General features: G+C 48.7%; 1 protein-coding gene across 1 annotated transcript in view; it reads left to right on the plus strand.

Annotated features, from left to right (window-relative positions):
* The window catches only part of INPPL1 (inositol polyphosphate phosphatase like 1), an 80,628-nt gene that overhangs the window by 32,938 nt on the left and 24,357 nt on the right, over positions 1-23,333 (plus strand). Inside the window, exons 2-13 of the mRNA XM_083499260.1 lie at positions 881-944; positions 6,207-6,357; positions 7,050-7,170; positions 9,675-9,815; positions 10,155-10,245; positions 12,461-12,550; positions 14,469-14,567; positions 17,218-17,368; positions 18,593-18,699; positions 19,009-19,111; positions 21,523-21,719; positions 21,840-21,957. Coding sequence (XP_083355386.1) covers positions 881-944; positions 6,207-6,357; positions 7,050-7,170; positions 9,675-9,815; positions 10,155-10,245; positions 12,461-12,550; positions 14,469-14,567; positions 17,218-17,368; positions 18,593-18,699; positions 19,009-19,111; positions 21,523-21,719; positions 21,840-21,957 — 1,433 coding nt within the window. The remainder of the gene's footprint in view (positions 1-880; positions 945-6,206; positions 6,358-7,049; positions 7,171-9,674; positions 9,816-10,154; positions 10,246-12,460; positions 12,551-14,468; positions 14,568-17,217; positions 17,369-18,592; positions 18,700-19,008; positions 19,112-21,522; positions 21,720-21,839; positions 21,958-23,333) is intronic.

Here is a 23,333-nt window from a genome sequence, read left to right on the forward strand (position 1 = left end):
CTTCCCATTTTTTTTCTTTTTTTATAAAATATTTATTAAAGTTTCAGAAAAAGGAATTACATAAAAACAAGAAATACAAAAGTAAAAGACAAAAATAAAAATACAAGAAAAATACATAATAAAAAAAATAAGTACACTTACAGAAAAAAGGGAAAAAATAAAAATAAAAAAACCCAACCTTTCCATATCTTACATTCATATCCTTGTTTCCCTGACCTCCTCATACCTCCCTTTTTTGTGTTCCAATTCAATTAATTAATTCAGCAATTTCTTTCCCTCCTTATTATCCTGATCTTTGATCTTAATATATTATAACGTTAAATTTTTACCTATTTAGAAATCCAATTTTTCCATATTCTTTTCTATCATTACAGCTAGAAACCACTTAACTTCAATCAAACATCATTCTAACATTCATTAATTTTGCAATACTTCTGTAAATAGTCTTTAAATTTCTTCCAATCTTCTTCCACCGACTCTTCTCCCTGGTCTCGGATTCTACCAGTCATTTCCGCCAATTCCATGTAGTCCATCACTTTCATCTGCCATTCTTCCAGAGTGGGTAAATCTTGTGTCTTCCAATACTTTGCGATGAGTATTCTTGCTGCTGTTGTAGCATACATAAAGAAAATTCTGTCCTTCTTTAACACCAATTGGCTGACTATGCCCAGGAGAAAGGCCTCTGGTTTCTTCAAGAAGGTATATTTAAATACCCTTTTCAGTTCATTATATTTCATTTCCCAGAAAGCCTTAATCCTTGGGCACGTCCACCAAACTTCCCATTTTAGGGAGTTGAGTTCTTCTATAGCTTCACCTCAATAGTCACCCCCCTGTTTTAAACCTCTCTTTCTCTCCCCAAATCCTTTTGTTGTTGCCATAGATTCCAGAAGCATGTCCACACCTACCGGATCTTGCCGGACGAAGAGGATTTCCTGGCCGTGCAGGTGAGCTCTGTACCTCTCGCCGCCTCCTTTTGCAGAGTTTGTGTAGATTCCGTTGCTTCTGGTGATGGTTGCGCACAAAGATCTGTGGCTTTATGTACCCAAAATGCTGTTGTTTGTTCCTGGATGGATTTCTCTGCACACCTTTGAAGGAAATGGTTCGGGGGGAGGGCATAAGCGGTTCCAGTAGCAGGGGAGAATCTCAATATCAGTTCTGAAAGACGAATGACTCCTCACGGTACACCAGCCTTAGAGGCGCACTCCCAAGATCTTTCGAACTACCCTTCCCATCCGCCTCAACCAGCAGGGCCTGCTCCCATCAGCTTCCCAGTGTCACATGGCAAGTGGTACCCAGGAATTATGGGGGTTGTAGTCTGAAACTCATCTGCCATGGATGCTTTGGCTGAAATTCCTGCTTTGCAGGGGGTTGGACTAGATCAGGCAAACTCGGCCCTCCAGATGTTTTGGGACTACAACTCCCATCATCCCTAGCTAACAGGAGCAGTGCTCAGGGATGATGGGAATTGTAGTCTCAAAACATCTGGAGGGCTGAGTTTGCCTATGCCTGGACTAGATGATCTGGGGGGGGGGGTCCCCTTCCAAACCTGCAGTTCTACGATTCTGTGATTCTATGAAGTCCAAAATGGCATAAGGCTGATGTTCATAAACAATGCGGTTCAATGGGACTCCCTGTTATAGAATCATAGAAGCTGTAGAATTGGAAAGGGGACGCCCCCCCCCGAGGGTCACCTAGCCCAACCCCTGCAATGCGGGGATCTTTGTGCCCAGTGTGGGTTTCGAACCCACAACCCTGAAACTAAAGAGCTTCATGCTCTGCCGACTGAGCTATATACAGTGGTGCCCCGCAAGACGAACGCCTCATGAGACGAAAAACTCGCAAGACGAAAGGTTTTTTCGTTTTTGAGTTGCTTCGCAAGACGAATTTCCCTATGGGCTTGCTTCGCAAAACGAAGCTTGCCCCCGCACCCCGGACCTCTTTTGAAGCAAGGGGCGGCGGGGAGAAGATCGCTTCTCCCCGTTGCCAGCCCCGCAATCTCCCCGCGCGCGCCTTCCCCTCTCTCCCCAGACCCCTTTTGAACCAAGGGGCGGCAACGGGGAGAAGCGATTTTCCCGGCTGCCCCTTCCCTTGCTTTAAAACAGGTCCAGGGACAGAGGGGAAGGCCCGCGGCGCTTCCCCTCTGTCCCCAGACGGTCTCCATAGGAACACATTGATTGATTTTCAATGCATTCCTATGGGAAACCGTGCTTCGCAAGACGAAAAACTCGCAAGAAGAAAAAACTTGCGGAACGAATTAATTTCGTCTTGCGAGGCACCACTGTAACCGCTTTAACATTCAGGGAAATGTTCGGCGACGTGCAGAGTGGAAAAAAGGAGGCTCTTGCCCAGGGGTTTATGCCCAGCCCCCTTGGCTGGCGAAGACAGAAGGTTGGGGGCTGGGCTCCGTGCTGTGCGCCTGTGAGCGCAGGCCGGGAGGTCCCCTGGGACGTGAGCGACGCTTCTCCCTGCTGACCACGGAACGGGTGATCCTTTAGCCCAGCGCTGTGTCCAGGGCAGAGCAGGGGTTGGCAAGAGCCCTGCAGATGCCCACACACTGCTGATCTTGGCAGGAAGTCTGCCTGGCTCAGGCGATGGTTCATTTATAGCACAACAGTAACCTCATTGTGCCGTCCAAGCCGGCAGGAAAAAGTGAGCCCGGGGGGGGGGGCGGCTGAAAGGAGGACATTCCCCAGGTCCACCCCCCCTTACTTCCCAGCTTGTGTTGCAGCAAGAGCTCTGATGCAGAATCCTAAGCGAGGCCAGGAGGCTGCCCTCTCTGCCTGCGCCACGGCTGGGGAAAACGGGGGGTTGCAGTGGGTGCTGGTGGGGGAAGGAAGGCTTCTTCCCTCGCCTGGGATGGCCCCCAGCCACCAACTGATTGGAGCGCCTTCGCCCTGGCCAAACAGGGAATTCTCAGCAGGCATTTCCTGTTTTGTGCTCCAGGGGTTGGCAAGGCTTTTAAATGGTTGGAAATCAGTTTTGTAAGGCTTTGTGTGTCCGTATTGCCTTCGGTGGGTGCGTGGGTGGGTGGGAGTGCGGAGAAGCACACATGCATCGGCAGGGGGTTGGACTAGATGACTCTTGGGGTCCCCCCTCCCAGCTCTGTGATTCTATGTGGCCCCCATCCCTGCAACGCTGAAATAATCTCAAGTTCGTTGCACAGAAATGCCAGCTCTGTGGCTTGAATAAGCAGCAGCCTCTGGTCCTTGGCTTGTGGGAAGGAAAATCTTCTTCAAAGAGGCACTGATTCCACCCCCCTCTGCTCTTTACACTTGGCTTTTGGAGTTATCCGGGCACTGCTTGGCCTCACTGCTTCCGTTTGCAAGCTCCGAAGGGCTCAGCATTCACTTTCTGTATTAAAAAAACAAAATGGGAAGTGCAGATTCTCAGAGCCGAGCCGGGTGCTAACCTCTTCAAACAGGTCCCTGTTTGCCAAGGTAATGAGAAAACTGCTGAGGGTATTGAGTGGGGAGGGGGCTCACCCCTTCTTCCTTGCCCCCCCCCCAGCAAGTGACCCTCACCACAATTTGGTTTCAGAGCCTGGCTGTGGGAGAAAGCTTTTCAAAACAACCTTAAGAGGATTTGGGGGGGGGGGAAGGATTGTTAGGGTCTTAAATTTGCAAGAGAATAAATTAATTTATCTAGAGGTGTTTTTTGGGGGGAGGGGTGTGTGTCACGAAGAGGGGTTGCTCATGTTTTAATGTGTTTTTAATCTTTTGTTGGAAGCCGCCCGGAGTGGCTGGGGAAACCCAGCCAGTTGAGCGGGGTAGAAATAATATATTATTATTATTATTATTATTAATATTATTATTATTATTATTGCTAGGCAGTCTGAGGTTTAGACCCCCCCTTCCCAAATGCAGACCTCCCCCCATGCGCCCCACCCCTGAGCTCTTCCCATGTTCGTGGGTTGAGTAAAAACAACCTTTATCAAGTGTTTTCACTTTAGTGGGGTTGAAACTGCTGTGAAGCCCTCCCAGTTCAATCCTGACTTCATAGGCACAGGTTGCGATGAGTCCAGGTTTTCTCCCGCCTTGGGCCACCTGCCAGAGGTGTTTTGTGATGGAGCTAGGAGCCCGTTTGCAGTCACAAGGCACAGACTGGTCTTGCGGCGACTGACCTCTGTCACTTCCTGGTTCCTGAATGGTAGCTTCTGTCCTCCTGATCTCCCCCCAGCAGTGACGCTTCTAGGCTGGCAGCGGCACTCGAGGAAGTCTGCCTGTGACCTTTGTGCCGTGGGAAGCTGTTTGGCTCAGAGCCCGGCCTCGGGTGGGAGGTGTCAAACGACCTTGACAGACTAGAGAACTGGGCAAAAACAAACAAGATGAATTTTAACAGGGAGAAATGTAAAGTATTGCACTTGGGCAAAAAAAATGAGAGGCACAAATACAAGATGGGGGACACCTGGCTTGAGAGCAGTACATGTGAAAAGGATCTAGGAGTCTTGGTTGACCACAAACTTGACATGAGCCAACATTGTGATGCGGCAGCTAAAAAAGCCAATGCAATTCTGGGCTGCCTCAATAGGAGTATAGCATCTAGATCAAGGGAAGTAATAGTGCCACTGTATTCTGCTCTGGTCAGACCTCACCTGGAGTACTGTGTCCAGTTCTGGGCACCACAGTTCAAGAAGGACACTGACAAACTGGAACGTGTCCAGAGGAGGGCAACCAAAATGGTCAAAGGCCTGGAAACGATGCCTTATGAGGAACGGCTAAGGGAGCTGGGCATGTTTAGCCTGGAGAAGAGGAGGTTAAGGGGTGATATGATAGCCATGTTCAAATATATAAAAGGATGTCATATAGAGGAGGGAGAAAGGTTGTTTTCTGCTGCTCCAGAGAAGCGGACACGGAGCAATGGATCCAAACTACAAGAAAGAAGATTCCACCTAAACATTAGGAAGAACTTCCTGACAGTAAGAGCTGTTTGACAGTGGAATTTGCTGCCAAGGAGTGTGGTGGAGTCTCCTACTTTGGAGGTCTTTAAGCAGAGGCTTGACAACCATATGTCAGGAGTGCTCTGATGGTGTTTCCTGCTTGGCAGGGGGTTGGACTCGATGGCCCTTGTGGTCTCTTCCAACTCTAGGATTCTATGATTCTATGAGGTGTCGTGCCAAACATCCAGGGTGGGGAAGAGCATTGTGTTTTCTGCATGAGGTTCAAGGAGATCTGCTAGCGGTGAAAGGGTAGAATTAAGGGACGGAGAAGTGGCTGTGATACTTGGAGGTCCATGCCCAAACTTCCTCATTGACGATACCTCTCTGCCTGCCCTGCATTCAGAATGACTGTTGGATTATAATGGACGAATTTTGCATCACAGTGGTACCTTGGTTCTCAAGCTTAATCCATTCTGGAAGTCCGTTCCAAAACCAAAGCGTTCCAAAACCAAGGCACGCTTTCCCATAGGAAGTAACGCAAAACAGATTAATCCATTCCAGACTTTTAAAAACAACTCCTCAAACCACGATCTAATATGAATTTTACTATCTAATGAGATCACTGATCCATAAAATGAAAGCAATTATCAATGTTCTGTACTATAAAATAAATAAGACAGTACAGTGGTACCTCGGGTTACGTACTTAATTCGTTCTGGAGGTCCGTTCTTAACCTGAAACTGTTCTTAACCTGAAGCACCACTTTAGCTAATGGGGCCTCCTGCTGCCGCTGCATGATTTCTGTTCTCATCCTGAAGCAAAGTTCTTAACCCAAGGTAATATTTCTGGGTTAGTGGAGTCTGTAACCTGAAGCGTATGTAACCTGAAGCGTATTTAACCCAAGGTACCACTGTATTGTAGATGATAAAAAATTTAATTATTATTATTTTCTTACCTGTACTGATGATAGTCATTGTTTGGATGGGGGGGCTTTTATCCATTTCCGCAGTCACGCAATCAATCAGTAGCTGAACTGGGTTCCACACAGTCGCAAAAACAAATTAACCGAAAAGGGAGGGAGAACAACATTTCTTTATCCGCTTTCTCTGTGCAAAGCCTCTATCATGCTGCCTCTTTCTTGCATTTTCTCCAAACCTTAAAATCCTAAACGCTGCGACCTTTCCTCAAGGGGAAATCGCTCCACACCCGCCCTCGATCATCCTTTCGGCTGCCGTTTTCTGAACCCTTTCCCAACATCCTTTTTGAGGTGAGGCAACCAGAACGTCTTTCTCTTTGCCTTGACGGGTCCTGATCCCTCCTTTCCCTGCAGACATCTCAAGGGGTCCAGGTGAGGCGGTTCAAGACCCTGAGCGACCTCATCACCCTCTACCTGCAGCCGAACCAAGGCCTTGTCTGCACGCTGCTCTTCCCTGTGGAACGGGAGAAGGACAAGGAGAATGTGGAGGACAGGGACTACTCAGGTACAAGCACACCTTTGAACCCCAACCCACAGGTGGTCGATCTTGTCTGCTCCCCTCTCGAAAGCCCTTTTCGCCAATGGGGACAGGAAGGCCCTTACCTTAGGGCAGTGTTGGCCAAACTTGGGTCTCCAGCTGTTTGGGGACTACAGCTCCCATCATCCCTGACCACTGGTCCTGTTAGCTAGGGATGATGGGAGTTGTAGTCCAAAAACAGCTGGAGACCCGAGTTTGGCCAACGCTGCCTTAAAGGTAAAGGGACCCCTGACCATTAGGTCCAGTCGCAAACGACTCTGGGGTTGCGGCGCTCATCTTGCTTTACTGGCCGAGGGAGCCGGCATACAGCCTCCGGGTCATGTGGCCTGCATGACTAAGCTGCTTCTGGCGAACCAGAGCAGCGCACAGAAACGCCGTTTACCTTCCCGCTGGAGTGGTACCTATTTATCTACTTGCACTGTTTTCGGCACCTGCTAAAAAGCACTTTTGTTCAGACAAGCCTGCCCACGTGTTTAGGAAGCTCGTGTGAGTTTTAATCTGCTTTTAGTTTATTGGTCTTCCAACTTTCCAGATGTGTTAACTTATTCCTTCCTGATAGTTTTATTGTTTTGGGGTTTTTTGGATTAAACAAAACCACAACAACCCTGCCAGCCTGGTGATCCTGTTTCAGCTGACCGTTTGCCTTCCGCCTTCCACAGATGGGGAGGACGAGAAGCCCCCACTGCCTCCCCGATCGGGGTCCACCAGCCTTCCTGCTGGCAGCACGGCCGCCGGCCTGGCTAGCAACGCCCCTGCTGTGCAGGACGGGGCACTCGAAAGGTAAATAATATCCCTTCTGCATCTCCGGAACTCCCTGCCACTTGACATCAGCCAGCCCCTTTTGCTTTACTCCTTTCGGCTAAAAACATTTTTGTTTAGCCTATCCACAAATCTTGATATGTTTTTAATTTATTGGTGCTTTTAAATTTTTAAATTGCTCTTAATATTAATTTGTTTTTTATTTTATTAAACAGCTTTGAGGGTGTTTTTTTAAACAATCAAGTGGGGGGTGTGTGTGTGTGTGTGTGTGTGTATGCATACACACACACACACACATAAATAAATATATATGGGGTGCGCACTGTTGTATATACCCCATGTGAGAATGTGAGTCTCTGCCAGTGGGGTATGCTGGTGGTTTTTTGCTGCCCACCCCCCTTGCAGATGTTGGTGTTCTTCATCCTCCAGTACCGACTGCCCCCTTCCCAAATTTGACCAGGTCCCTTTTCTCTCCCCCTTTAGATGTGATGCAAGATTATCTAATTGCGAAATGTACCACTGAAAACGTACTTAGCTATTTGTTTCGTTTGTGAACAGCTTCCCAAAAAATGGCCTGGTGCAATTTAACATGCACCGAGCCCCCATCGCTCTCGGCACCACGTAAGAATGTTGAGAGATTCAGGATGCAGCGCAGAGTTAAACTGTGGAACTCCTTCCCACAAGAGACAGTGATGGTCACCAATTTGGATGGCTTTGAAAGAGGTTTAGACAAATTCATGGAGGAGAAGGGTTATCAAGAGCTACTAGCCACGAGCAGCCCTTTCGGGGCAATAATATCTAGAGCACCCTTCTTTATTGAAAATGATTTTATCTTTTTGAATTTTGCTTTGTTTTTCAATTGCTTTGAGACCTTTTTTTTTTAAACAAAACACTCAAAACAAAAATGAATGAGTGTATGATAATGGGAAAGTCGCCTTCTCCTCTGCACCTCTGTTCTATCGTAAAAACCTGAGAGGAGGCCTGCTGGATCAGGCCCACGGGGACCCATCTAGTCACAGAATCATAGAAATGAAGAGTTGGAAGGGACCCCTAAGGGTCATCTAGTCCAACCTGCCCTGCAAGACAGGGATCTCAACTAAAGCATCCCTGACAGCTAGCCACCCAACCTGTGCTTCAAAATCGCCAAGGAAGGAGAGTCTAGCGCCTTATACTGTCAGAAAGTTCTTCCTAACGTTTAGTCAGAATCTCTTTTTCTTCCCACTTGAACCCCTCGCCTCCTTTGCTCAAAGACAAAGCCGACTGCTCAATTTCAGGGTCTCAGCCCCCCCCCCCGTGTGTTGGGATTCTATTCCACTTTTTGCTGCAGATATGTGGATTGTTGCATGTCACATGCCTGTTTACATTCCAGCACGCCTTCAGGACTCCCTGGTCCTGAATGGGGTAACTGTGCCCCCGAAGGACCAGGTGCGCAGCCTGGGAGTCATTTTGGACTCACAGCTGTCCATGGAGGCGCAGGTCAATTCTGTGTCCAGGGCAGCTGTGTATCAGCTCCATCTGGTACGCAGGCTGAGACCCTACCTGCCCGCAGACTGTCTCGCCAGAGTGGTGCATGCTCTAGTTATCTCCCGCTTGGATTACTGCAATGCACTCTATGTGGGGCTACCTTTGAAGGTGATCTGGAAACTTCACTGAGATCCAGCACTGAGGGCCTTCTGGCGGTTCCCTTGCTGCAAGAAGCCAAGTTACAGGGAACCAGACAGAGGGCCTTCTCGGTAGTGGCGCCTTCCCTGTGGAAACCCTCCCAGCAGGTGTCAAGGAAATAAGCAGCTCTCTTATTTTTAAAAGACATCTGAAGGCAGCCCTGTTTAGGGAAGTTTTTAATATTTAATGCTGTATTGTTGTTAACACTCGATTGGGAGCCGCCCAGAGTGGCTGGGGAAACTCAGCCAGATGGGCAGGGTATAAATAATAACTTATTATTGTTGTTGTTGTTGTTATTGTTATTGTTATTATTAGAACTAATCCAGAATGCGTCAGGTAACCTGGTGACTGGGAGCGGCCACCAAGACCACATAACACCGGTCCTGAAAGACCTACATTGGCTCCCGGGACTTTTCCGAGCACAATTCAAAGTGTTGGTGTTGACCTTTAAAGCCCTAAATGGCCTTGGCCCAGTATACTCCACCCCCATTGTTCTGCCCAGACACTGAGGTCCAGCTCTGAGGGCCTTCTGGCCGTTCCCTCACTGCGAGAAACCTAGTTACAGGGAACCAGGCAGAGGGCCTTCTCGGTGGTGGCACCCACCCTGTGGAACACCCTGCCATCAAATGTCAAGGAAATAAACCCACCCTGTGGAACACCCTGCCATCAAATGTCAAGGAAATCTGATTTTTAGAAGACATCTGAGGGCAATTTAGGGAAGTTTTTAATGTTCGATCTTTTATTGTGTTTTTAATATCCTGTTGGAAGCTGGGGAGGCCTGACCAGATGGGCGAGGTATAAGTAATACATTATTATTATTATTATTATTATTATTATTATTATTATTATTATTCCTCTTCCAGCACCACCAACGGGCTCAGCACCGTTTCCCACGAGTACCTGAAAGGCAGCTACTCCCTGGACCTGGAGGCTGTGAAGGCTGGTGCCAGCAGCCTGCCCCACCTGAACAAAACCCTTGTCACTTCCTGCAAACGCCTGCACAGGTGAGATGGGAAAGGGGAGCCGAGCAACGTCCGCCTGCCTGTTGACATAATATGTGGCTGACGAACGGTGCTTTGGGTAAACAGAGGTGGAAAGAGGGTTGCTGTGAGGGCCAGCTCTCCAAATCAGGGCTCGGAGCAGCTGGAAACCTCAAAATAAGCAGAAGCGGTGCTTGGCATTGCATGCAGTTAGTTCAGACAATTAAAGAAAATAATCATAAAAGGCTCACAGTCTGACAAATGTCTGGGTTGAAGAGCTAGAGAGAGAATAAGGAGAACCAGGAAGTGGGGGGTGGCAGAAAGGACCCACAGAAATATAAGACCTGCTTCTTGTTCTTCCAGTGAGGTGGACAAGGTTTTGTCTGGCTTGGAGATCCTGTCTAAGGTGTTTGACCAGCAGAGCTCCCCCATGACCTCCCGGATCTTGCAGCAGGTGGGTGTGGTGATTGGAAGCAGAGAAGCCCTCCCCCCCCCCCCAAAAAAAAATAACTGAGGGGCTGGAGCACCTTTTTCTTTAAGAAAAGATGAAAAGCGGCTTTTTTGGGTTAGGGTAGTGGATTTGACAGAGCTGGAAAAGGTCTAGAAAAGGGAAACTGAAATGAGCATCGGACAGCCCTTTGGATATTTGAAGATGGCACCCCTATCTCCTCTCAGTCTCCCCTTTTCCAGGCTAAACCTCCCCAGCTCCTTCAACCGTTCCTCATCAGGCTTGGTATCCAGACCCTCAATCATCTTGGTCGTCCTCCTCTGCCCACCTTCCAGCTTGTCAACATCCTTCTTAAATTGTGGTGCCCAGAACTGGACACAGGACTCCAGGTTGGGGGTCTGATCAAGGCAGACTAGAATAGGACTATGACGTCCCTTGATCTGGACACTAGACTTCTGGAGATGCAGCCTAGAATAGTGTTAGCCTTTTTTGCTGTTACATCACACGGTTGATTCATGACTTGTGGTCCACCAAGATCCCTAGATCCTTGTCCTGCGAGTAAGCCAGGTGCCCCCCCCATCTTATATTTGTGCATCTGGTTCTTCCTGCCTAAGTTCAGGAATGAAATCCACTCGGTTAGTTTGAGTGTCAATCGGTTAAGGTCATTTTGAATTCCGATTCTATGACGTTAGCTGCCCCCTCCCCCAGTTTGGTGTCCAACCTGCAAATTGAATGAGCACCCCCTCAATTCCTTCAGCCAAGTCATTTAGAGAGGTACATGTTTTGCTCCCCAGGAAGTCCCCCTGAGCCCAAAGGCCTCCGAAAGTGGCCCTGACTGAACCCCGACAGAAGGTGGGCTGCGTTTGAAAACCAGTGTAGTCTAATGGTTAGAGTGTTGGACTATTTCCCGGGAGAGCAGAGTTTGCATCCCCGCTTAGCCATGACGCTCACTGTGTGTGACCTTCTCTCAGCCCAACCTACCTCACAGGGTTGTTGTGAGGGTTATGTGAAGTCGGGGAGAAGCATGCAGGACACCGTCAGCTCCTGGGAGGAAAAGGCAGGGCGTAAATGGAACCAAATAAATACCGTATTTTCCGTTCTATAAGACGCACTTCCCCCCCTCCAATAATTAAGGGAAAATGTGTGTGCGTCTTATGGAGCGCATGCAGGCTCCATGGCTTCAGTGAAAGCAACGCGAAGCCTCCGAAGCGCTCTGGAGGCTTCCTGTTGCTTTCGCTGAAGCCTGGAGAGCGAGAGGGGTCGGTGCTTCAGGGATAGCCGCTCGAAGGCTTCAGGGATAGCCAGACGTAGCCTCCGGAGCGCAGCGGGAGCTCTCGCTGCGCTCCGGAGGCTTCCTGTTGCTTTTGCTGAAGCCTGGAGAGCAAGAGGGGTCGGTGCTTCAGGGATCGCCGCCCGAAGCCTGGAGAGCGAGACTCTCCAGGCTTCGCTTCACTGGAGAGGTGCCGCGCAGCTTTCCCTCTCTGCGCAGCGCCCCTTCAGCAAAACGGGAGGAGAAATGGAAGGGGCTCCGTATCTGCTGCCGCTTCGCTGAAGGGGTGCTGCGCATAGAGGGAGAGGTTGTTTTTTTTCTTGTTCTCCCCCTCTAAAACTAAGTGCGTCCTATGGTCAGGTGCATCCTATAGAGCGAAAAATATGGTAAATAAAACTAGACAAATGAGGGTAAGGCTGTCACTGCCTTATCCTCCCCCCCTCCCTATTCATTTGTCTCATTTTATTTATTTATTTACTAGTCACGATGGCTAGTAAATTGATTTGAAAATAAATTTATGTATTTTACTGGATCAGAGGTAGCCTCTCTCTCATTCAACGGGACGGAATCTGAATCCCAAATCCTGTGAGCCCATTTCTGTTCCCACCTGTCCTACCTGGGACATCGTATGTTGTGTCAGGTGTGGGGCAGGTAAGGGCGCAGCAATTAGCTGATCCTTGGGGCTTGCAGAGCACGGGGTTTTCGCAAGTGCCGATGGTGATCAGCTTCACCGAAAAACCTGTGTATTCATAACCAGCCTGTCCTCCGTGTTCTTTCTGGTTTGCTGCTTTAAAAAGCTGTAGAGGCCAAATTCCACAAAGTCCTGGAACGGGACTTGACTCTGGCACCCCCAGAATCAGTTCCCGGGCCCCCAAGCTTCTCCTGCCCCTCCTGTGCCAGAAAACTTCTCCCAGGTCTTTGGTTCCCAACCCTCCTTCTTATGGTCCGCAGACCGCCAGCCAAACTGGAGAGCAGGAACTGGAGAGCCTCGTCCTGAAGCTGTCCATCTTGAAGGACTTCCTGTCCAGTATTGAGAAAAAGGTGAGTGTCAGACTCCTCACTGACGGGTCTGGTGGCTGTTGCTGGGCTGCTGCCACGAAACCTGGCGAGGGGGGCACCCTCTGCCCTTCCCCGTCTTCTCTAGAAGGAGAATGGGATGGAGCCCCATGCTGGTGCTGCTTGTGAATAGTAATAATAATAATAATAATAATAATAATAATAATAATAATAATAATAATAATAATAATAATATATTTATACCCTGCCCATCTGGCTGGGTTTCCCCAGCCACTCTGGGCAGCTTCCAACTGAATATTTAAAAAAATACAGCATCAGACATTAAAAACTTCCCTAAACAGGGCCGCCTTCGGTTGTCTTTTAAAAGTACCGGTAAAATAGTTGTTTATTGCCTTGACATCTGGTGGGAGGGTGTTCCACAGGGCGGGTGCCACAACCGAGAAGGCCCTCTTCCTGGTTCCCTGTAACTTCACTTCTCACAGCGAGGGAACCGCCAGAAGGCCCTCGGAGCTGGACCTCAGTGTCTGGGCAGAACGATGGGGGTGGAGACGCTCCTTCAGGTATCCTGGGCCGAGGCCGTTTAGGGTGTTAAAGGTCAGCACCAACACTTTATTATCTGTCCTGGTCCCTAAGCTCCCGGAGTGGGATAGAGCATTAGAACACAATATTAAAAACAATTTAAGAAGCGAGAAGCGAGAAGTGAAGTTACAGGGAATCAGCAGAGGGGCTTGTCAGTAGTGGCGCTCACCCTGTGGAACGCCATCTCATCAGATGTCAAGGAAATAAACAACTATCTGACATTTAGAAGACATCTGAAGGCAGCCCTGTTTAGGTGAGTTTTAATGACTGATGTTTCCATTAATATTTTTAATCTTTTGTTGGAAGCAGCCCAGAGTGGCTGGGGAGACCCAGCCAGATGGTGGTGGTGGTGGTGGTGGTGGTGGTGGTTGTTATTGTTGTTGTTGTTGTTATTATTATTATTATTATTATTATTATTATTATTATTATTAAAGCAACTTGTGGAAATTAGGTCTGCCCTGATAATGCAAGTGTCAAAAGCCAGGAGGTAAAGAGGGGGTGTCGTCAGCATCCTCTGAAGGTGGCGTGGGAGTCCCAGGACTTAGGGGCCACCACAGAGGAGACCCTCTCCCGAGCGTACACCCTGCCCGAGCTTCTGAGGGCAGTGGAACTGTCAAGACGGCCCCCTGTGTCAATCTTGATGCCTGGAAGCCCCCTTTCGGTTGTTTGGGGACTGAGTCGTTTAGGGTTTCAAACGCCAACAGACACATCTTGAACTGAAATGGCCTGGCAACCAGCACAGTTATTTTAAAACTGGGAAAACCGTGATCTGAACGGGACCCCAGACAGCGACCCGACTGTTGCGTTTCGGGCCAGTTGACGTTTCCGAGTCGTCTTCCAGGGCAGCCCCACGCAGAGCGCATTGCAGCCATCCAATCTGGAAGTTGCCGGAGCATGGAGTTCAGATAATCTCCGTCCAAAAGCAGACATATCTGGTGAACGCGCTGTATCTGGGAAAAGGCCCTCCTAGCCACCTAAACCACTTGAGCCTCCAATGGCAAGATCGAATCCAAGATGGAGATGGAATTCTCCCCTGGCCCACCAGTCCCTGCCTTCTCCCATAAGGGGGGAGGAAGCATGAGGGGATCTGAGTGCCAGATGGGGGGGTATAAATATTATATTATTATTATTATTATTATTATTATTATTATTATTATTATTATTATTATTATTATTATTTCAACAGGGTTGTCTTAACTGTCTAATTTAATTGTTGACATTTACGTATTAACATCCGCACAGCTGGTTTTACACTTTGCAGACTGCTTTAGAAGCCCGTTTTGGGTTTAAGCAGAGTATAAATCGACGACAAGGATAATCCCAAGTTATTATTATGGTCATACTCTCAACTATCCCCTTGCAGGCTTTGAAAGCTCTCCAGGACATGAGTTCCACAGCCCAGCCTGGGCTGGCCCTGCCTTCTTCGCGAAAAGCAAAGAGCATTCCTGTCCAGGCATTCGAGGTAAAAGCCAAGTCTTTTCATTCACTCCTTAGGCTCAAGCCCAAGGCCCTGAGTTGCAGTTGTCTGCGTGCAGAGAAGGCACAGAAGCAGTCCCCTGGTTTTTAGCCTCCATGGTGCCAAAGGGAACACTTTGGGCTGAATGTCCCAGAATCCAAAGAGGCCGTCCAAATTCACCCTTCTGGTCGCCAGGAGGCGAAGATTCAGTCGCCTTTGCAACTCCTTCCACACGGTGGCAAGAAGGAGAATGTGCATTAACTTTCCGCGTTCCCTCCATTCCTGTGAAGCTGCTTGGCGTCACCGTTGGCCCATGTAGCTTAGCATTGCCAACACTGACTGGCAGGGTTTCTTTTTTTAAAAAAATGATATTTATTATTACATGAATTAAAAAAAAGAAGAAAAAGAAAAACAAAAGTAAAAATAAAAGAAAAAATACAAAATACAAAAAAAGATAAAAAGCACTTAAAAAAATACATCAGTCTTTCCATACCTTACATTCATTTCCTTGTTTCCCTGACCTCCTCACACCTCCCTTTTTTGTATTCCAATTCAGTTAGTTAATTCAGCAATTTCTTTCCCTCTTTGTTTTTATCTTAGTCCTTTAACATAATATATTATAACTTTGGATTCTCACCTGTTAACAATCCATTTTTACATACAGCTTTATAACATTGCTGCTTAAACCACTTAACTTCATTCTGACACCATTCTAACATTCATTCATTTTGCAATATTTCTGTAAATAGTCTTTAAATTTCTTCCAGTCTTCTTTCACCAACTCTTCTCCCTGGTCTCGGATTCTGCCAGTCATTTCCGCCAGTTCCATATAGTCTATCACCTTCATCTGCCATTCTTCCAGAGTGGGTAGATCTTGTGTCTTCCAATACTTTGCAATAAGTATTCTTGCTGCTGTTGTGGCATACATAAAAAAAAGTTCTGTCCTTCTTTGGCACCATTTGGCCGACCATGCCCAGGAGAAAGGCCTCTGGTTTCTTCAGAAAGGTATATTTAAACACCCTTTTCATTTCATTAGAAATCATCTCCCAGAAAGCCTTAATCCTTGGGCACGTCCACCAAAGGTGAAAGAATGTACCTTCAGTTTCTTTACATTTCCAACATTTATTATCGGGCAAATGATAGATTTTTGCAAGCTGACTGGCAGGGTTTCAGGCAGGGGCCCGATCCTCCCTGGAGATGCCCCTGGGACATTCTGCATGCAAAGACGATGCTCTCAGCCAAGGCCCCTTCCCCAATTAATTGAGGAGGCAGCGGCAGTGTAGTGGTTAGAGCATCGAACCAAGGCCTGGGAGACCAGGGCTCGGATCCTTACTTGGCCACAAAGCTCTTTTGCCAGGTGACCTCGGGCCAGCCGCTGACTCTCGGCTCAGCCTACCTCTCAGGGTTGTGGTGAGGATCAGTGGGGAGGTGGAGAGCTTTGAGCTCCTACTTCGAGCTCCCTGGAGGAAAAGTGGCCTATAAATGTGATAAGCATAAATAGATGCACAAATAATTGTCTTGTGTGTTGAGGAACATCTCACAGTACGCCCCATGGAGGACCTTACGGTCTACAAATAATAACACCTTGGAGATCCCAGGCCACGGGGAGGTTAGGCTGGCCTCGACCAGGGCCAGGGCCTTTTCGGCAATGGCCCCAGCCTGGTGGAACACTCTGCCACAAGAGATCAGCGCCCTGCAGGATTTGACATCTTCCTGCAGGGCCTGCAAGATGGAGTTCTTCAGCCTGGCCTTTGGCCGGGGCTCAGCCTGACTTCCCTTTTATTTTTGTATAAGAATTAAGATGAAAGAGGCCTCCCAGGCCTGTATAAATCAGCGTAAACAGTTGGGCCGATGAGCACTTACTGTTCCCAACCCTAACCCTGCGGAAAGCCATCTAATTTAATTTGATTTAGGCCTGTTTTTAGGAGGCAGTTTAATTATTGTTTGATTTTATACTAACGTTATATATTTGATGTTAGCCTCCCTGAGCCTGACTTTGGCCGGGGAGGGCGGGGTATACCGTATTTTTCGTCCTATAGGGCGCACCGGCCCATAGGACACACCTCGTTCTTTTTTGGGGGGGGAAATTAATAAAAAAAAATTATTCCCCCCACCTGCCGCGGCTGCCGCCCCAAGCCTTGCGCACACCTGCCCGAAGCATGGGGCGCCCTCCGGAGGGCTCCGCGTGCTTCGGGCTGTGGGCTGCCGCCCCAAGCCTTGCGCGCCCGGCGGGACCTCCTGCCCAGCGCACAAGGCTTACGGACACTCGCCCGAAGCACGGGGAGCCCTCTGGAGGCGCGCAAGGCTTGCGGACACTCGCCGGGGCTGCAGGCTGCTGCCCGCAAGCCTTGTGAGCCCACGGGAACTCCCGCCGGGCTTGCAAGGCTTGCGGATAGCTTCCTGAAGCCTGGAGAGCGAGAGGGGTCGGTGCACACTGACCCCTCTCGCTCTCCAGGCTTCAGCGAAAGCCTGCATTCGCCCCATAAGACGCACCCAGATTTCCCCTTCATTTTTGGAGGGGGAAAAGTGCGTCCTATAGGGCGAAAAATACGGTAAATAAAAGATTATTATTATTATTATTATTATTATTATTATTATTATTATTAGACATCCTCCCTTCTCCCCATCCTTCCCTCCCTCCCTCCCTCCCTCTCAGGTGAAGCTGGACCTGACATTGGGTGACCTCACAAAGATCGGGAAATCTCAGAAGTACACCTTGAGTGTGGACGTGGAAGGTGGGAAGCTTGTTGTTCTGAAGAAGCAGAAGGACTCCCAGGAAGACTGGAACACCTTTGCTCACGACAAGAGTAAGGAGGAGCCCCGAGTGTGTCTTTCGCTGGAGACCCACCGCCAGCAGGGCCCCTCTTGGGGACAGAGTTTCCTTTGCCCTAACCCTCCAGACTAGGGGTCTGCAAGCTTTAAGACAAAAAGAGCCACTTGGACCCGTTTCCGAAGAAAAAAAACCCTGGGAGCCGCAAAACCACTGCGACATTTAAAGCATGCGCGCCGCTGCCCTCCGATCTGACAGTGGGTGGGAAGGTGACATCGGGACGGTGCGTGACTAACGCACGCACCGCCCCCATGCGATGTCACAGCCAGTACAGCGCCCGCCACAGTGGGGAGTGTCGGGGCGCACAATGCGCCTCCTCCCCTCGCTAGTATCCGCCCCGGAGCCACGGCAATGGTGTAAAAGAGCCACATGTGGCTCCGGAGCCACGGGTTGCAGACCCCTGCTCCAGACGATCAGGTTGTAGCTTTTTGAGGAAGCCACCTTAAGGAACAAGCCCTTTCCAAAGAACTAACTTATTTGGGGATGGGCGAGGGTTTCCTCGTCATGTTTTGGTGATTCTCCTGCCTCGACCTGATGGCTTCAGCTGCCCCCTGAAACATCTTCTCGTGCATTTGAGAACCTGACCACAGGGAACGCGCTGTCTCAACCTGGTCCCCTGCCCGGCGATGTGTTGGACTACAACTCCCATGATCCTCAGCATCTTACGGCTATGCGGGCCGGGGCTGTTGGGAGTTGTAGTCCAAACAGGTGCTGGGGAGGCACCAGGGCAGCGAAGGCTGCATTCAACTCCTACCCGCATATCTAGAAATGCCCAGCGGGTGAATCAGCCCGAAAGTGAATTCCTAAGGGAAGGTTAACTGGAAAGGGGGAAACCTACGCATCGCTTCTGTATTTATTTAATCACATTTCTACACCCCTTCACTGTAAAAAGAGAGGAAACCCTCCCAAGCGGTTCACACGAAAAAAGATAAAGCAATAAAATGAAAAGGTTACAACAATAATTTATGACTTTTGAAAAGTTAAAATAGCAATAGACTGAAAAAGTTACAGCTCACACCAGCTTCCTAAACACCTGGGCAGGCTTGTCTAATCCAAAATGTTTTTAGCAGGCGCCAAAAAGAGTACAGTGAAGGTGCTTTCTTGAGGTCAAGTGGCAGAGAGTTCCAAAGTGCAGGTGCTGCCACACTAAAAGATCTGAGTTCTTACAGATACTGATCCCCGTCTCCCTCTTTCTCCCCAGTCCGCCAGCTGATAAAATCCCAGCGGGTGCAGAATAAGCTGGGAATCGTCTTTGAGAAGGAGAAAGAGAAGACGCAGAGGAAGGACTTCATCTTTGTTAGTGCCAGGGTGAGTGTTTGGAGCGCCAGCGGTCAAGATCCCAGAGGAGCGTGGAAAGGGCAGGCGGAGGGGCAGCAACCGGCCCCAGGTCCCCCCTGGCGAGCTTCTTGGCCAAGTGGGCGATTTGAACCCGGGTCTCTCCCATGTTCTAGCCGTTACAGCACCATGGGCTCTCAATATTATAAATCTTAGAGGTTTTGTAAATAAGTTGAATGGGTTGTCCTTCTGCCACCTGCAGTTTTGCCTGCTTGTGTTTCTCTGAGGCTGTTCTCTTTGTCTCGCTGCCCTCCTGTCGTGTTCCCACCCCCCTCACTACAGAAACGCGAGGCCTTCTGCCAACTCCTACAGCTGATGAAGAACAGACATTCGAACCAGGACGAGCCGGACATGATTTCCATCTTCATTGGCACATGGAATATGGGTCAGTCTTGCCATCGGGATGTGTGAACCTTTCCTGGGCTGTCACAGGTGTTGGGGTCGAGAGAGGAGCCGCGGGGAGCAGTCTGCTGTTCTATTTATTCCATAAAATGTGTAGACCCCTTGATGGCAAAAACAAAACAAAAAAGCTTCAAAGCGGTTTACGGAAAAGGCAAAACACAATTATCAATAAGAAGAATATATTGCAATAATGTAAGACTTTTGGAAAGGTAAAGGGACAGGGACCACTGACCGTTAGGTCCAGTTGCAGATGACTCTGGGGTTGCAGCGCTCATCTTGCTTTACTGGCCAAGGGAGCTGACATACAGTTTCCGGGTCATGTGGCCAGCATGACTGAACAGCAGCTGGCAAACCAGAGCAGCGCACAGAAATGCCGTTTACCTTCCCGCCAGAGTGGTACCTATTTATCTACTTGCACTTTGATGTGCTTTTGAACTGCTAGGTTGGCAGGAGCAGGGACTGAGCAACGGGAGCTCACCCCATCGCAGGGATTCGAACCACGGACCTTCTGATCGGCAAGTCCTAGGCTCTGTGGTTTAGACACAGAGCCACCCGCGTCCCTTTTAGGAAAGTTAAAATAAGCTAAAAACAGATTAGAACTCGCATCAACTTTCTAAATACCTGGGTAGGGTTGCCTGTAAACAAGAATGCTTTTAGCAGGGACCCAAAAGAGAACAGCGAATGTTCCTGCCCTGTGTCAGTACAAAGCCCACGACTTTTGCACAATTAATTTTTGTGCTTTGGGCAAAGAAAATAACAAAAGTGGGAAAAGTGGGTGGAAAGTGTCTGGGCACCTGGGAAAATAGACTTTGGAGAAAATAGACCCACCATTGCACCCAATATGTTTCAATTAGTTGTACCTTGGATCCCGAATGCCTTGGTACTCAGACATTTTGGCTCCTGAACGCCACTGCAGCCAATCAGAAGCCGTGCTTTGGTTTCCGAACGTTTTGGAAGTCAAACGAACTTCCGGAACGGATTCCGTTCGACTTCCAAAGTACGACAGTATATGCAATTTCAACGAAATCCTCGGAACATAACATCGCTTATGGTAAGGCAAATTCAAAATACAGTCGTACCTTGGAAGTTGAACGGAATCCGTTCCGGAAGTCCGTTCGACTTCCAAAACATTTGGAAACCAAAGTGCAGCTTCTGATTGGCTGCAGGAATCTCGTGCAGCCAATCGGAAGCCACGGAAGCCCTGTCGGACGTTCGGCTTCCAAAAATAGTTTGCAAACCGGAACAGTCACTTCTGGGTTTGCAGCGTTTGGGAGCCAAAACGTTCAGGATCTAAGTTGTTCAACTTCCAAGGTACGACTGTAATGCAAATTACACAAATTCAAAACATTTCCACAGTCTTAAAAACCAGGAACATCTGTGCTCCTGCCAAAAAGACAAAGAACACTCTCTGCAAAAACATTAAGCAGAAACAAAAATATTTAAGCAGAACATTTGCCTTATAAGGTCCCAGGCTGGGCGGTAGAGCAAGGCTAGGGGAAAAGCTGGTGTGGCTGGGTGGTCCCAGCAGACTCCCCCCCCCCCCCCCAGTTCCCACCTTGCAGCAATGACTGGCCAATGGTTGGACGCCTCTGGGAGAGCCCACTGGGGTGGAGAGCCCTGCTGCAGCGAGGCTCCTCACGGGGTCCCTGCCATGGGAGCATATTCCCTCAGTGCTTTACCAGTTGCACTGGCTCCCGGTGGAGTACAGGGTCAGATTTAAATTGCTGGTTTTGACCTTTAAAGCCCTTTGTGGCTTAGGGCCCTCGTATTTACGATACCGCCTCTCCTGCCCCGCAGAGGACCTTAAAGTCCATGAATCATCATAGTTTAGAGGTCCCGGGCCCTAAGGAAGCCAGATTATCCTCCACCAGGGCCAGGGCCTTCTCAGTGATGGCTCCGACCTGGTGGAATGCTCTGTCCCATGAGACCAGGGCCCTGCAGGATTTAACTTCCTTCCGCAGGGCCTGTAAGGCAGAGCTATTCCGCCTGGCTTTCAATTTGAACTTCGCCTGTTCTTTTATCCCCCTTCCTTCCCTCCCCCTCCCCTTCTTATGAAGATTCCCCGCTCTGGGATCCCACAGCTAATTCTCCCCTGGTCTCCTCACTGGCCCAAGTAGGACTAATTTAGCCAGCTAGCCCTGGTGATCATCTAATGTTTATTGGATGGATTTCCCCCCCCGAATTGATTTTTGAATTCTGAATTTATTGTTAATCACATTTTATACTGTATTTTAAGCTGTTTTTGGTTGCATCAATTAAGTGTTTTAAATTTGTTGTTAGCCACCCTGAGCCCCGTTATCTGGACCAGGAAGGGCAGGGTATAAATAAAAATTTATTATTGTTATTATTTATTATTATTATTCTGATTGGCCGCTTCCCTCTTCTCCTCTGCAGGCAGCGTTCCACCTCCCAAGAACATCACCTCCTGGTTTGCCTCAAAGGGTCTGGGCAAGACGCTGGACGAGATGACCGTCACCATCCCCCACGACATCTATGTCTTTGGCACCCAGGAGAACTCCATGGGGGACAAGGAATGGGTGGACTTTGTGCGCGGAGTCCTCAAGGAGTTCACGGAGATAGAATACCGGCCGGTGGGTGCCCAGGAGGAGGCAAAGGGGCAGCCTGGAGGGGGCGGGGGGGAGCCTGTTTCTCTCTCTCCCCAGCCAGGTCTTCCCATAAGAAACATCGTCTCCTTGCTTGCCTCTTTCCAGATCGCCATGCAGTCCCTGTGGAACATTAAAATAGCCGTCCTGGTGAAACCAGAACATGAGAACCGGATCAGCCATGTCAGCACCTCCAGCGTGAAAACCGGGATCGCCAACACTCTGGGTAAGAGGAGAGCTGTCCGGAGGAAGGCTAGGCTGCCCCAGATTCCCCCAGCAAGAGTCTTGGGTAGGAATAAGCCAGGTCGTTTTAGCGGTTTCCGTGCTGAGTCCATTTTAGAGTCATGCAAGTGTGCAACATAGGAAGTTGCCCCGTGTGCTTGTTGTAAACAAAAAATTTCCCTTTTCCATTATGGGGTATCCAAGAGCCCATATAGAGTCCTTACATAGGTTCCCTATTGGTAGGAGAAAATAACAGAGGCCAACCAGAGAATATTGAGAAGCAAAGCAGCTAGTAAGCTTTGATCTTTATTGATCTGTTGCAACAGGGTGCTCCCCTCACACGCAGGAGAGGAGGAGGACCCAGAAAAATGGCGCACAAGGCCTTATAAAGACTTTTTGAAATTCCCACCCTGTAGATCAAGACCACCCCCAGAAACATCATACATACATCATAGAAGGGGTGTAACATAAGACCACCCCTACATCACAGAAAAGGCGGTCTAAAACAGAAATTTGAATGTTGTTTTTCTCCTGTCGTTGTTTATCTCCTGTTTGGCAGGTTACTTGATTGGATTGCCTGGGAAGCCTGGCCAGTCTTTTGTAGTGATAAATACTTAGTTCCTGGGCCAGGTCACAGGCTCACACCCTATTCACATCTTAAATGGGTCCTTAAGACAGGATTTGTGAGGAAAGAGACAATGGGGAGGTTTCCCACTTTGACCTTGTAGAGAAAACATTGGATCAGTTTAGGAATCAAAATGGTTCCAGGTCGGTCTTCCTGTGCTGATCTATGTATGTGCGGTTATGAACATTGCCATATATCTAAGAGCTCAAATTCCTATCACATGCTCTCAGAGTAGCCCGGTATTCCTGGCTGCCGTTGGATCTTGGGCTTCTCTGCAAGGGAGCTTTTTCTGTTCCCGGATGCTGTGAGGATTGAGCTTCTGTTTGTTACTCAAACAACTTGGAACCCAAACACTGCAAACCCGGAAGTAAGTGCTCCGGTTTGCGAACTTTTTTTGGAAGTCGAACGTGCTCCGTTTTGAGCATTGCACTTCCGATTTGGGTGCCACACTTCCATTTTGAGTGCTACGCTGAGGTCTGTCTGTTTTTGCTATTTTACGTTTTTTGTGCTTTTGTTTTTGTGACTGTGTGGAACGCAGTTCAGCTACTGATTGATTGATTGATTGATTGTGTGACTGCAGTACATTGATTATTGCTTTCATTTTATGGATCAATGGTCTCGTTAGATAGTAAAATCCATGTTAAATTGCTGCTTTAGGAATTGATTTTAAAAGTCTGGAACTAGTTAAACCCTTTTGCATTACTTTCTATGGAAAAGCATGTCTTGGTTTTGGAATGCTTTAGTTTTGGAACGGA

The sequence above is a fragment of the Podarcis liolepis genome (assembly GCF_965112155.1).
Source record: "Podarcis liolepis genome assembly, chromosome: 4".
NCBI lineage: Eukaryota > Metazoa > Chordata > Lepidosauria > Squamata > Lacertidae > Podarcis > Podarcis liolepis.